At 48.4% G+C, this 13,749-nt stretch overlaps 2 protein-coding genes across 2 annotated transcripts; both read right to left on the bottom strand.

The window, feature by feature from the left end:
• Window positions 1-5,946: 5,946 nt before the first annotated feature.
• LOC128405858 (kallikrein-8-like) lies at window positions 5,947-8,401 on the bottom strand. Its single transcript, XM_053372857.1, has 3 exons — window positions 8,382-8,401; window positions 7,374-7,653; window positions 5,947-6,156 (listed from the first exon to the last, which is right to left on the bottom strand). Exons 1-3 carry the CDS (start codon window positions 8,399-8,401, stop codon window positions 6,022-6,024), a joined length of 435 nt encoding a protein of 144 aa, XP_053228832.1. The 3' UTR covers window positions 5,947-6,021.
• LOC128405857 (granzyme B(G,H)-like) lies at window positions 8,353-10,176 on the bottom strand. Its single transcript, XM_053372856.1, has 3 exons — window positions 10,119-10,176; window positions 9,620-9,770; window positions 8,353-8,609 (listed from the first exon to the last, which is right to left on the bottom strand). The coding sequence occupies exons 1-3, from the start codon at window positions 10,174-10,176 to the stop codon at window positions 8,402-8,404; spliced, it is 417 nt and encodes a 138-aa protein (XP_053228831.1). The 3' UTR covers window positions 8,353-8,401.
• Between the last annotated feature and the right edge of the window lie 3,573 nt (window positions 10,177-13,749).

Raw genomic sequence — 13,749 nt, 5'->3', positions numbered from 1 at the left:
GACTGGTTCTCTGAAAGATCAAGCTCATATACACCATTTATTAGCTTTGCTTGAGCAAACACTTTGCCATTTCTAGTCACTTTACATTCTCCATTTCCAAATGTGATCTGGAAACCTTTCTTGTCCAAAGTGGACACACTGATTAAATTGCAGCTCAGCTCTGGTACGTACAAAACTCTAGAGATTGTGTTCTCAATGCATTTATTGTTTATATTGCATTTCAGACTCATGGAACCTGCACCTTTTGCTTTAACAATGTTCCCATCTGCAATTTCAATTTCAGATCCTTCTTCATCATTTATCTCATTAAAATAGTCCTTTTTATATGAAAAATGCGAACTGGCACCTGAATCTAAAATCCATTTATTACGTCTATTCTCACGATTCTGGACAGTTAAATTCCTTTCTTGCAGTAGCCATGTGCATTCACATTTCCCCTTCTTTTCCCCTTTTGGCTGAAAGGGGTGGGGTTTCTTCGCTTTAGGAGCTCTGCAATTCTTTGCAATGTGTCCTTCTTTGTTACAATTGAAACAAATCACTTTCTTGGGCATCTCTTTCGTCTTTGTAAATTGCCTAGATGCATAACTGCTGTCTTTGCTTCTAGCATTTCTCACTGGAGATTCAGCTCTATCTCTGCATTCTTCTTTTAAATAACCAATCAAGTCTTTAAAAGTCAGACCTTGTCTATGATCCATCAAACTTACAAATGCGCTAAAGCGTGGTCCAAGTGATGATAACAAAAATGCTATCTTTGTATCTTCATCAAAAGCTTTGGGAGTCAGATCAATTCTTTGAATAATCTCAGTAAACTTGTTGATGTGCTCTGTGAATTCCTCTTTTGAATTCATCCTCACTCTGGTTAATTTACACACCAAGTTTCTGAAGCAGTTTATGCTAGATTCTCCATACACGCGCTCAATATCTCTTAAGATTTGAGATGCATCATCTGTACTATTTATTAATGATAGCTGCTCATCACGAAGTCCACTCAAAATTATGTGTCTAGCTTCGCTGTTCATGCCTTTCCAAGCACTTATCTTGGCTAAATCCTCCTCAGACGATCCTGTAGGCTGAGGCTCTAAAGCTTCCAAAATGTGCTTATAATCTAAACATGCTATCAAGCGCTGCTTCCAGTGTATGAAATTGTATTCATTCAGCACAGGCATTCCTAGCTTTGCATCACTATCTTTGCACTATTGAGACCCCACAAAGTACTAATCTGCCTTCGAGTGTTACAGCGCCCCCTACAGGCGACGCACCAGAAGACGCAGAGGACCAGAACCCTGGCGGCACCAGAGACGAAGAGGAGGACTCAGATGGGGACATGCCTGCGTTGGAGGAGGATGAGGAAGCTGATGCGGTCACACAACCAGGGGTCAGGATCTCATCCAGAACCAACAAAGGTGTCCCACCATTACGGTTGTCCTACTTTGCAGGGTCGGCGTTTCCACAGGAACCTTCCACTTGGGAAGAGATACAGGAGATGCCAGCTGCAGAAGCCAGTCTCTGGAGGAAGGCCGCGCAGGAGGAGATGGATGCACTGCATCAGAACAAGACCTGGACACTCACTGAGCTGCCTCCCGGTAAGAAGGCCATTGGCAGTAAATGGGTTTTCAAGGTTAAGAAGGGGTCAGAAGGAGAAGTGCAGCGCTACAAAGCTAGACTTGTAGCACAGGGATTTTCACAGCGTTTTGGTGAAGACTATGATGAAGTTTTTGCACCAACAGTGAGGTACAGCAGCGTAAGAATGCTTTTAAGCATTGCGGCCTCCAAGAAAATGAGGGTGAAACACATAGACATTGCTACCGCTTTTCTACATGGGCAGATTTCTGAAGAAATTTACATGAAACAGCCCAAAGGTTTTGTAAAACCACATGAGGCACATCTAGTGTGCAAACTCCAGAAAGGACTTTACGGACTTAAACAGGCTGCCAGAGCCTGGAACCAGAAGTTGCATAAAATGCTGACGCAACTTGGGTACAAGCAAGGCGATGCTGACAAGTGCTTGTACAGTAAGTCAAATAATGGACAATTCTCATATATCCTAGCATTTGTTGATGACCTGATTATTGCCACAGCAAGTGAGAAAGACTATACACAGATAGTAAAACACCTTAGCAAAGAGGTGGAGGTCAAGGAGCTAGGAGATGTCCAGTACTACCTCGGGATCCAGGTGGAAAGAGAAGAGGACGGCTCATTTCTTCTCAGCCAAAGACAGAAGATCCACGAGCTGATTGAGCACATGCAGATGCAAGACGCACATCCAGTTGCTACACCAATGGCCACTGACTTCCTGAAGAATCAGCAGGATTCGAAGCAGTTGCCAGACAACAATGACTACAGGTCGGCGATTGGTAAACTTTTGTATTTAGTTACCACATGTAGACCTGACTTAGCTAATGCCGTGGGGATTCTTAGCAGAAAAGTGAATTCTCCCACTGAGCATGATTGGGCAGGTGTAAAGAGGGTGGTGCGATATTTGAAGGGTACCATGAATTGTAAATTAAGGTTACCAGCCGTCAGAGACCCTAAGTTGGTTGGGTATACTGATGCGGATTGGGCTGGGGATAATGCTGATTATAAATCAACAAGTGGTCATGTTTTCATGTTTGGTGATGGACCTGTTTCATGGGGCAGTTATAAACAGAGCTGTGTAGCATTATCTTCCACAGAATCAGAATACGTTGCAGCAACAGAAGCCTGCAGAGAGATCGCCTGGCTTGATCAACTCATAAAGGACTTTGGGTTGGTGAGGAAAGGGCCTGTCAGCTTGCTGGAGGACAATCAAAGTTGCCTGAAGCTGACGCAGAGTGAGAAGTTCCTGGCCAGAACAAAACACATTGGGGTTAAATACCACTACATACGCCAGATGATCCAGGATGGACTTGTGGAGCTATCCTACTGCAGCACCCAAGAGATGACTGCTGACATCCTGACGAAACCCCTACCAAGAGAGAGTTTCCAGAATCTACGTGTCAAGCTGGGACTCTGGGTGGTCGAATAAAGTTGTTTATGTTTTGTATATGTTGTATTGCCTGAGAAGGGGTATGTGGGATGTAAACACAGGAGCAGTCAATGACAACATTCCTAGAGTGTACATGTTAGAACATGGGGAGGGATGTCTGTCCAGCAAGCAGGTAAACTTCCTGGGGACGGACTTCCTCCGCATGTGACCAGAGGTGGGTGTGGCCTCACCTGTGCAGGTAATGACAAAAGCACAGGGCAGGCAATCACTCTCTCTCTCTGCCATCTTCCTTCGATGAGGAAACATCTAAGGATGCTCTCTTGGCTCCCAGCCAAGAGAGGAGATAAGGACTATCTTGCTACAAGATAGATTCTAAATGTATTTTACCTTTTTAAGCCTGTGTGCCTTCTGGGATCATATTGTGAACAGAACGTGAGTAAACTCTTTTATACTTTTATAAAGACTGTGTTGTGTCTTGTATTTTAAGAGGGAACAAAGGGGAAATTACCAGAGTAATTATTATAGAGGTTCTAGCGAACCTGTGCACACGTTACCGTTGTGAACTTAAAGGGGAATGTCTATAAACTCTGCTGATATTTTGGGAACTTGTTAGCACAAGTTGGATAAGGATATAATTAGTCAATATATCCTCTCCTGCACCCCTGAACATTCCCACAAAAAGGCCAGAACCATCCCGAAAAACCGTTGGCCATCACGGCTCCTCATGTTGCCACACAAAGACCAAAAATTCCCAAGGGGCCATCCCTTCAGCACTGACTTGAACTCCCTGCTCCAGCCTGGGAGGAGGAGGTTTGTGGGGGTAGGTGGTGACTCTGAAAAATGGCCAACGCCCAGGAACCACCAGGCTCTGAGGTGATGACCCTGTGGGAGAAAGTGGTTGTGCTGGAGGTGGAACTGGACATCTGCCAGAGACACCTGCCTCAAAGCCCAGGACAGCGTCCCTATTTGCCCCTGAGGAAGGTGGGAGGGTATGTCGTCTCCTGAGACAGATGGATGCCAGCAAGTCCCAGTGCAAGAAGTCCCAGCACTGAAACAGGCCAAATCTCTGATTTGGGGAGAGAGGCTTTGGTGGTGGAGTTCCAGAATTGCATGAGGAAGAGTAGACAGATTGGTGGGGGTCTCCTAAAAGGCTCCTGATTTCAAACCCTCCCCTCCCCACAAGTCCACAGCTAGGGAGGGGTGAATCTGTCCATTGGGGTGTTTCCCAGTTTCTTATCTTCCCACTCTTCAGTTCAATACATCCCATATACACATCAGCTTGCATTTTTTAAAAAATCAACAACGAATTTGTGTGGATGCATTAGCAGTTTATTGTGAATTACTCTTGAGATACAGAGTTGCATGCAAGTTTGCCAAACTGGCGCGTCTTTGCAAAGCAATTCCCCCAAAATAAGGCATTTGGGGCAGGGTCCTTTCACTGCTACGCACACTGATAGACACACCTCATTCCAGTAGACTTGCCTGGAGAGCCAAGTTGCAAAATTCAGAGGAGGGCGAATTTGAAAGGATGGCTGTGTTTCGGATCTTATTCCAGAAAGTGTGGATGAGGGAGGTTCAATCTTACCTTTGAGCTGAATTTAATTACCCCTCTGTCCCTTTGGTATGTCACCCCCAACTATTAGCCTGGAAGAGTTTTGGCATGTGAAATGGTAAACTGGTAACTTTTGACCCCCCCTTTTAAAAATGCATTTTGGTGCCAAGATCTTATGTACGATTGTCTAGGGATCCTAGAGCCCAGACCAGTGTATTGGACATTGAGGAAATGCACAGAGCAAGTCCCCTAGGGCTGAAATGAAATATCTCCTGTTGAACATGGTGAGAAATTCCCACCGTCCTGGCCCTCTGGTGTCCCAGAAGGCAGCGTCCAAATCTATACCAGGCTGAAGAGGGAGGATGGAGGAAGGTGGAATCATCTAAAGGGAGGTGTGGTTAATCTTTTGGCCATCCAGATGTTGATGGATGTCAACTCCAGTGGCCCCGTATGTTGATGGATGTTGATTGATGGTGATGTTGTCTGGGGCTGATGGGAGTTAGAGTCCAACAACATCTGCAAGGTGACAGGTTCGCCTCCCCTGACCCAAAGGACGAGGGGGAGATCTGTGGAACTTTGGTCAGTCCAGACATTTGGACAACGGTGGGGAACCTTTGGTCCTCCAAAGGTTGCTGGACTCCCATCATCTGCAGGAAACATGGCCAATGGCCAGGGATAACGGGAGTTGCATCTCAGCAGCATCGAGAAGGCCAGAGGTCCCTTTTCCCTGCATTAGGAGAAACTAGGTAGGGTAGGAGGAGTCGCTTCAGGGAGTCAGAGGCATATGGCGCTCTGAGAGATTGTTCCAGCCGTATGGGGACATGGAGAGGGAAGGGGCAGAACAGTTCTAAAGGAGAAGGTAAAGGCAAAGGGACCCCTGACCATCAGGTCCAGTCGTGACCGACTCTGGGGTTGCGGCGCTCATCTCGCTTTACTGGCCGAGGAGCCGGCGTACAGCTTCCGGGTCATGTGGCCAGCAGGACTAAGCCACTTCTGGCGAACCAGAGGAGCGCATGGAAAAGCCGTTTACCTTCCCGCCAGAGCGGTACCTATTTATCTACTTGCACTTTGACGTGCTTTCGAACTGCTAGGTTGGCTGGAGCAGGGACCGAGCAACGGGAGCTCACCTCGTTGTGGGGATTCGAACCGCTGACCTTCTGATCGGCAAGTCCTAGGCTCTGTGGTTTAACCCACAGCGCCACCCGTGTCCCCAAAGGAGAAGAAGTGCACCTTTTTCAGATGAGAGAGATGGAGCAGTGAAGCTTGGGGGAAGAGGTGTGATGGGGAACAAGGTCAGGGAAAGGAGGCGAGCGGTTTTCTTGAAGGGAGGGACTGAAGGAAGTTGTGGAAACCGAAGCGTGTACGAAACACCTGATACTTTTTACAGCTGTTGAGGGGGATCAGTGTGTGTGTGTGTGTGTGGTGCAGGATTCAAGCCAAACAGCTTATGTAGCAAGCAGAAGCATTAAAGGCAAGAAGAAGAAGGAGGTCTTCCTTCTTCTCTTCACTTGGCCATGGTTTTCTTGATCCAAGGAAGGTACTGGGCGATGCGGGTGTAAACGGCAGGAGGGCAGGGGTTGCTGTAGGAGAGGATTCCATGCGCTACGCCATTGCACACCAAAGGATCACCCATCTCCCCCTGTGGAAGGAAGGAAACAAAGATGGCAAGTGGGGGAAGGTTTGGCTCCACCGCAAGGAGGACTTGAACTGCAACAAGATTGGCAAACCTCCCAATGCCTGTTTCTCTCTGTTTTGAATGTTCCTGATATTTAAATTTGGCTCCCCACTTTTGTACAGCGCTTCATAGTTTTGTCTGAGTCCACACACAAATAGCCCTGTTCAGGGAAGTTTTTAATGTATGGCATATTAGTGTATTTTTGGTCTTTGTGGAAGCCGCCCAGAGTGGCTGCGGAAACCCAGCCAGATGGGCGGGATACAAAGAATATATTATTATTATTATTATTATTATTATTATTATTATTATTATTATTATATTGTATTGACAGGCTTCCTTCTCCTGTGAGGAGCTCAAGGTGCCAAATCTGGCTTCCCTTCCTTTCCCTGTCATCCAGAAAACAACCCTGTGAGGTAGGCCAGGCTAGGAGCTAGTTACTAGGCCCCAGGGTCGCTTGGGGAGCTGTGTGGCTGGAGATTGACATGCACATGTTTCCTGAGATTCCTGCATGGCAGGGGAGCGGACCTCCCCCACCCTTGGGCGTCCCTTCAAACTCTACATTTCTCTGATTCCACCATCTGTGACAGGGGGGCATTCGACTCTTGGAGGCTCAGCCCTGAGGCCCAGAAATGAAGAGCCGCAGTCCCCACCTGCCCAGTGACTGGCCTCTGCCCACGTCCATTTTGCTGGAGAAGAGGGTTATCCCCTTTCCTCGCTTGGCTCCAGCTGTGCCAGCATCTGCAGTGGGAGACAACCCCGTCCGAAACCCTGGCAATGCTGAGCTAGTCATTCAAACCCATGAGGACTGGAATCTTCATTTGGTTAAAACCAGAGCTCACTGATAGAGCACTTGCTTGGCATGCAGAACGTCCCCATGGCATCCCCAGGTAGGGCTAAAAATGTCTGCTGCTGTTTGCCAGAGTAGGCATTACTGAGCTGTTCCTATGCATCTCCCTGGGCGAGGGAAGGGGAAGCTAGTTTCCTGGGTTTCTATTTATTCTTAAGTTTCCATGCATACATACATACATACATACACATTCTACGTATTTTCCTCCACCTGTTCCCACCGCAGCTTCCTATTTCCCCTTTTCCATGCTGCGGATCCTGTCCAATAACAGGACGGTGCTCCTCCTGCTCCCCTGCTTCTGGTCCTGCCGCCTGCCGTTTCTGCTGATGCTTACCTGCCTAAATAACTGAGACTGATGGCCTGCACAGATCTTTCCATCGTCGATCTGGGGATAGAACTTCTGGCACTTGCGTCGGTCGAAGATGCTGGCGTTGGCCTCATAGAGCACATATGGGCAATCTTCCTGATTCGGGCTCCAGCCGGCCACACTGCAGGCTGTCCGCTCAGAGAGGTCGCTGCTAGATGTTGGCAATGGCAGGATGCCAATGTTTTCATTCAGACGAACCTTTGACAGCAGCTGGGGAAAAGAGAGGAGAAGAGGCAAAAATGAGCACCTTAGCGTTGCAATAGGAAGCCCTTGAAACCTGTTCCTTTATGAATGCAGAACTGCGTTCATAATACAGTGGTACCTCAGGTTACATACGCTTCAGGTTACAGACTCCGCTAACCCAGAAATATTGCTTCAGGTTAAGAACTTTGCTTCAGGATGAGAACAGAAATCGTGCTCCAGCGGTGCAGCGGCAGCAGGAGACCCCATTAGCTAAAGTGGTGCTTCAGGTTAAGAACAGTTTCAGGTTAAGAACGGACCTCCGGAATAAATTAAGTTCTTAACCCGAGGTACCACTGTAATGAACTCTAATAAATAGTGAGAGTCCCATGGACTGCAAGAAGATCAAACCTCTCCATTCTGAAGGAAATCAGCCCTGAGTGCTCACTGGAAGGACAGATCCTGAAGCTGAGGCTCCAAGACTTTGGCCACCTCATGAGAAGAGAAGACTCCCTGGAAAAGACCCTGATGTTGGGAAAGATGGAGGGCACAAGGAGAAGGGGATGACAGAGGATGAGATGGTGGGATAGTGTTCTTGAAGCTACCAGCATGAGTTTGACCAAACTGCAGGAGACAGTGGAAGACAGGAGGGCCTGGCGTGCTCTGGTCCAGGGGGTCATGAAGAGCCGGACACGACTAAACGACTAAACAACAATAATAAATACTGATAATAATCCGATCATACTAATGACCAAAGAGCTGGATTCAGCTGAACGAGTCCATTATATTTCACACATGGGGATGGAAGGAGACATTTAGCTCCTTCTGCCTTCAGGATCGGGGCCCTCGGGGGTGCTTGCAGAGTGAGAAAAAGGCTTGGGGTGTGGTACCTTGAGCAGAAGAATATCATTTGAAAAGGTGTTGTTCTTAATCGTATAATCTTTGTCCGGGTAGCGTTCGTCCACTCTGTAGGTTTCTCCGTCATGTTTGAGGTCATGTGCTCCCAGGACAACCATATCAACACTGGAAACAAAGCAACAGTCAGGGTCAGAGATATAGAAGAACCTCAGACATTTAAAGCTTCCCTACACAGGGCTGCCTTCAGATGTTTACAGAAGGTCATAATATTCTTGGTTTCTTTGACATCTTACGGGAGGGCGTTCCACAGGGAGGGCACCCCTACCGAGAAGACCCTCTGCCTGGTTCCCTGTAACTTGACTTCTCTCGGTGAGGAAACCTCCAGTAGACCCTCAGAGTTGTATCTCAGTGTCTGGGCTGAATGATGGGGATGGAGAACAAGCAGAAGCCTGGGAGAAGGGGCAAGGCCTTGTGGTACCCCACAAGTGAGGGCCCAGGGATCCAAACACTCATCTCTGAACACCACTTTCTGGACAGTGGAACCACTGTATAACTGCCCACAACTCCCAGCCCTCCTACATGGTCCAGGAGGATGTCATGGTTGATAGTATCAAAAGATACATTCAGCAGAACCAGGAAGCAGGTTTCCCCTCTGTCCCTAGAGATCATTGACCAGCATGACCAAGGCAGTTTCAGTCTCACAATGGGGCCAGAAGCCCAGCTGGGAGGGGTCCAAATGGTCCACATCCTCCAGGCGTGCCTGGAGTTGTTCATCGAATACCCACTCCCCAAGAATGGAAGATCTGAGTTGGGGCGAGAGATGGCCATAGCGACCAGGTCCAAAGGTGTTTTTTTTAGGAAGCAGTTTCCTTCAGCGGTCTGGGAAGGCTCCCTCACAAAGAGAGGCATTCACCACCCCGCGGAGCCCATTGCCCAGCCCTGGCCGGCTTGCTTTTATGAGCCAGGATGGGCAAGGATCAAGGAGATAGGGGGTTGATTTCACTCCAGGCAGCCTGTCCACATCCTCAGAGGTAACAGGTTGAAATTCATCCCATGCAACTTGACTAGATGGAGCAATGGCACATTCCTGCCCTGCCCTGCTCCCTTCCAGCAATTAGCTTTACCCAGGATGATCACCACTCCTAAAAAAGGGGGAAGGCTTTGAGGATACTTACCTTCCGCAGCGTGCAGAAGTCATGACCCACTGTTGTCCCATGAGGAATCCGCCACAGATGTAACGGTTCTGGGAATCCAGCAAGGCAGCCATGTAGGGTCTGGAGTGAGGAATGGCTCCATTCGGGCAACGATTCTGCCTCCGCAGTGGATCTGCAAGAAGCATATGCAGAGATAAACTGCTTCTGCTGCTGCTTACAAATTCTAGAGCAGGCATAGGCAAACTCAGCCCTCCAGATGTTTTGGGACTACAACTCCCATGATCCCTAGCTAACAGGACCAGTGGTCAGGGATGATGGGAATTGTAGTCCCAAAACATCTGGAGGGCCGAGTCTGCCTACGCCTGTTCTAGAGTGTTGTTGTTCCAGAGAACCACCCAAAAGGTTGGTGTTGACCTTGAAAGCCCTAAACGGCCCCGTCCCAGTATACCTGATGGAATGTTGTTGGCATAGCCCAAAAGAGTAGAAGAAACTGGCTCATGAGTTGTCGGGTTTTGCTCACCTGTTTGGGCGAAGGAGAAGGACAGCAGTAGCAGAAGAACCTGGCGGAGTCTCCACATCTTTTGGCTGTTTGCCAAGGAGGGAGACGCCTGGCACTTAACTCTTCAGCCTCTTGACCCCTTAAGCTTTTATTTCCTCCAGCCTCCGGACTCCACCTTCTCCAGGAAGGCTCAGTCTAGACTTGAGATCTGATAGGCAGGCTGATAGTTTCTCTCTATCCACGTGGCTGATCCCACCACAAACTGCAATCAGATAGTCCAATGGGGTGACTGGAAAAAATGAGAAATGGAGTGATCCTGCAATTGGAGACTTTTTAAGCAAAGGTTTATGAAATCAGAGTAATGAAGACAATGTATTCATTAAAACAAAACCAGAGACCAGCTTTTGGAAATTTCAAGTGGCTGTTACTATTATTATCTTACTATGATTATTATTTATTAAATTTGTATACAGTGGTACCTCGGGTTACATACGCTTCAGGTTACATATGCTTCAGGTTACAGACTTGGCTAACCCAGAAATAGTGCTTCAGGTTAAGAACTTTGCTTCAGGATGAGAACAGAAATCGTGCTCTGGCGGCAGCAGGAGCCCCATTAGCTAAAGTGGTGCTTCAGGTTAAGAACAGTTTCAGGTTAAGTATGGACCTCCGGAACGAATTAAGTACTTAACCCGAGGTACCACTGTACTGCCTTTCTTTCTGACAGGACGCTGGATTCCTAACGGTTTCTATGACTGCTAAGAGATTTTCCAATCTGCTTGGAAACTCATGAAAAGACTGGAGGTGGTAGTGGTTCTGTGCTGAATTCATATGGTCTTAAATGCCAAGGATTGATGAGAGTCTAGATTCAGAACCTGCTCTCTCCAACCCTCTTTTTGTGGTTGGTTTAGAAAGTAGTATGAACATTAGACGGTGCAAGTTGTTCAGGCCAATGGTCTACCTCAAACATCATCCTGCTCACAAAGTCACCAACCAGGTGATTCTGCAGAACCAGCCCAAGAGATTTCCGGCCCCTAAGCTGACCCACACAATGGCACTTCTCCCAGCTAGGGAAGAAGGAAGATCTCCTATTTGCTAAAAGGCCACTGCCGAGGCAACATTGGGGCAAGGGCTGCAGAAGAATTGGCAGATCTAAGCTCCAAGGGGCACACCATGGCCATCCCTGCCACTATGGCAGGCTGGCAGCCACTTCACCCCACGCCACTCAGGCATGGGAACAACTGTGTTGAGGATGTTGGGATACTGCCAGGGAGACGGAGGCATCAGGCAGGCCCCCAGTCATCTCCGGACGATGACCGGTCTCCCCGATAGCTGTCAACTGTCCCTTATTTGGTGGGAAAGTCCCTTATCCGCCTCTCCTGGTATGCCCCACAGAGAAACTTACGGTCTTCAAATAAAAACATCTTGAAGGTCCCAGGCCACAGAGAAGTTAGGCTGGCCTCAACTAGAGCCAGGGCTTTTTTGGCTGTGGCTCCGACCTGGTGGAACACTCTGTCACAAGAGACTAGGGCCCTGCGGGACTTGACATCTTTCCGCAGGGCCTGCAAGACAGAGCTGTTCCGCCAGGCCTTTGGCCAGGGCACAGCCTGACTCCCTCCCTCGGCAATCTTCGCGGAGCTCTGGCCCAATGGTGGCCAGTGGCTTGAATTTAATTAATTTTATAATGAATGATTTTAGAGTGTTGTTTGTGTTGTACTTTTGTATTGTTTTATTGTTGTTAGCCGCCCTGAGCCCAGCTTCGGCTGGGGAGGGCGGGATATAAATAAAATTTATTATTATTATTATTATTATCCCATCGCCGTTTCCCGCTGCTGTCCCTTCTTGATGATGTCCCTTAAATTTCCCGGGTTTCAAAGGAAGCAGCTCCTCTCCCTCCCTCCCTGCCGGCCATGAGGTTCAGCCTGTGATGTTTTCATCCAAAAGTACTGCACTGTGTGGTGCTGACAAAGGCAAGGTTGCATCTTTGATCCCGGTATGGGGCAGTTGCCTTGCAGGGGGTTGGACTCGATGATCTGCAGGGTCCCTTCCAGATCTACGATTCTATAAGTGATGAGCTTTTAAGCACCTTGAATTGGGCCTGGAAACCTGGGATTGGAAAGGCTGCCCATCTCTCGCTGGGGCTCATGGAAGCTGGAGGGGAACAACATCTGGAGAGCGGAAGGACAAATGAGATGGTGGGGTCACGACTTCGTGAAGCATTTGCTCCCTTGCTGTGCTTGAAGCACTTGCGTAGCCCCTTGTGGAACTCAGCAGGGAAGAGGATGGGGAGGAAACTAGGATGAGCTGTCTCTCTGCCTGAGCTTGGATATGGCACCACTGTTGGGCTCCCTGATTTCTCCCCCACCCGTTGCAAAGGACAGCAGCCACCAGTTGTTGTTGTGTTGTGTTTAGTCGTTTAGTCGTGTCCGATTCTTCGTGGCCTTCTCTTCTCCTGAGCTGGCCAAAGTCTTGGAGCCTCAGCTTCAGGATCTGTCCTTCCAGTCAGCACTCAGGGCTGATTTCCTTCAGAATGGAGAGGTTTGATCTTCTTGCAGTCCATGGGACTCTCAAGAGTCTCCTCCAGCACCAGAATTCAAAAGCATCCATTCTTTGGCGATCAGCCTTCTTGATGGTCCAGCTCTCACTTCCATACATCACTACTGGGAAAACCATAGCTTTTACTATACGGACCTTTGGATTTGTATACTGCCTTTCTTTCCAACAGGACAGTGGATTCCTAATGGTTTCGGTGGCTGCTTGGTTGAAAGAGGCAAAGAGAACCACCATCACCTCAGGCCTTTTAATGAGTTTCCAAACAGACTGGGAAATCTCTTTGCCTCTTTCGTGCCCTCATGCCTCAGCTGTGGCACGGAGGTGGCTTGCCCCAATCTTGTGTGTCTTGTTATTTTCCTCTTACTATGGTGTGTTTGGGGGGGGTCTGGGGGCCTGGCCACGCAACCGTATAACTCATGGACATGCGACAAAGATTAATAATGGGAGACTTGGAGTGAGTTCCAGAGTTTACCTATGCACTACATGAAGAAGGCGTCTTTGCTTTGTGCTGAATCTTTCCACATTCCTCCTTGCCAGTCGCGATGGGCATCATCCGTCGCTGACCATGCCCTTTTCTAACTAGAGCAATTGAACCAAGGACCTTCTGCATGCAAAGCAGGGCTCTACCACCAAACTAACAACTCTCTCCCCATATCAGAGATTTGGCCTGTTGCACTGGTGGCTGAACCATAAAGAAGGCTGATTGCCAAAGAATTGATGCTTTTGAATTATGGTGTTGGAGGAGACTCTTGAGAGTCCCATGGACTGCAAGAAGATCCGACCTCTCCATTCTGAAGGAAATCAGCCCTGAGTGCTCACTGGAAGGACAGATCGTGAAGCTGAGGCTCCAATGCTTTGGCCACCTCATGAGAAGAGAAGACTCCCTGGAAAAGATGTTGGGAAAGATGGAGGGCACAAGGAGAAGGGGACGACAGAGGACCAGATGGTGGGACAGTGTTCTCTACCAGCCTGAGTTTGACCAAACTGCAGGAGGCAGTGGAAGACAGGAGTGCCTGGCGTGCTCTGGTCCAGGGGGTCACGAAGAGTCGGACACGACTAAACAACAACAACATACAAATCCAATAAAATAATCGTAATCATA

Source organism: Podarcis raffonei, chromosome 18 (genome assembly GCF_027172205.1).
Source record: "Podarcis raffonei isolate rPodRaf1 chromosome 18, rPodRaf1.pri, whole genome shotgun sequence".
Classification (NCBI taxonomy): domain Eukaryota; kingdom Metazoa; phylum Chordata; class Lepidosauria; order Squamata; family Lacertidae; genus Podarcis; species Podarcis raffonei.
This window is presented reverse-complemented; position numbering and strand designations above follow the sequence as displayed.

Coding starts and splice junctions, on each gene's coding strand:
- LOC128405858 (XM_053372857.1), bottom strand. CDS start 8,401: ATGTCTCCTTCCATCCCCAT. Junction 7,654..8,381: donor ATGTCTCCTTCCATCCCCAT/GTGTGAAATATA, acceptor TGCAACGCTAAG/GTGCTCATTTTTGCCTCTTC. Junction 6,157..7,373: donor AGTCTCAGTTATTTAGGCAG/GTAAGCATCAGC, acceptor TTCCTTCCACAG/GGGGAGATGGGTGATCCTTT.
- LOC128405857 (XM_053372856.1), bottom strand. CDS start 10,176: ATGTGGAGACTCCGCCAGGTTCTTCTGCTACTGCTGTCCTTCTCCTTC. Junction 9,771..10,118: donor CTTCTCCTTCGCCCAAACAG/GTGAGCAAAACC, acceptor TGCTTCTTGCAG/ATCCACTGCGGAGGCAGAAT. Junction 8,610..9,619: donor ACTTCTGCACGCTGCGGAAG/GTAAGTATCCTC, acceptor CTTTGTTTCCAG/TGTTGATATGGTTGTCCTGG.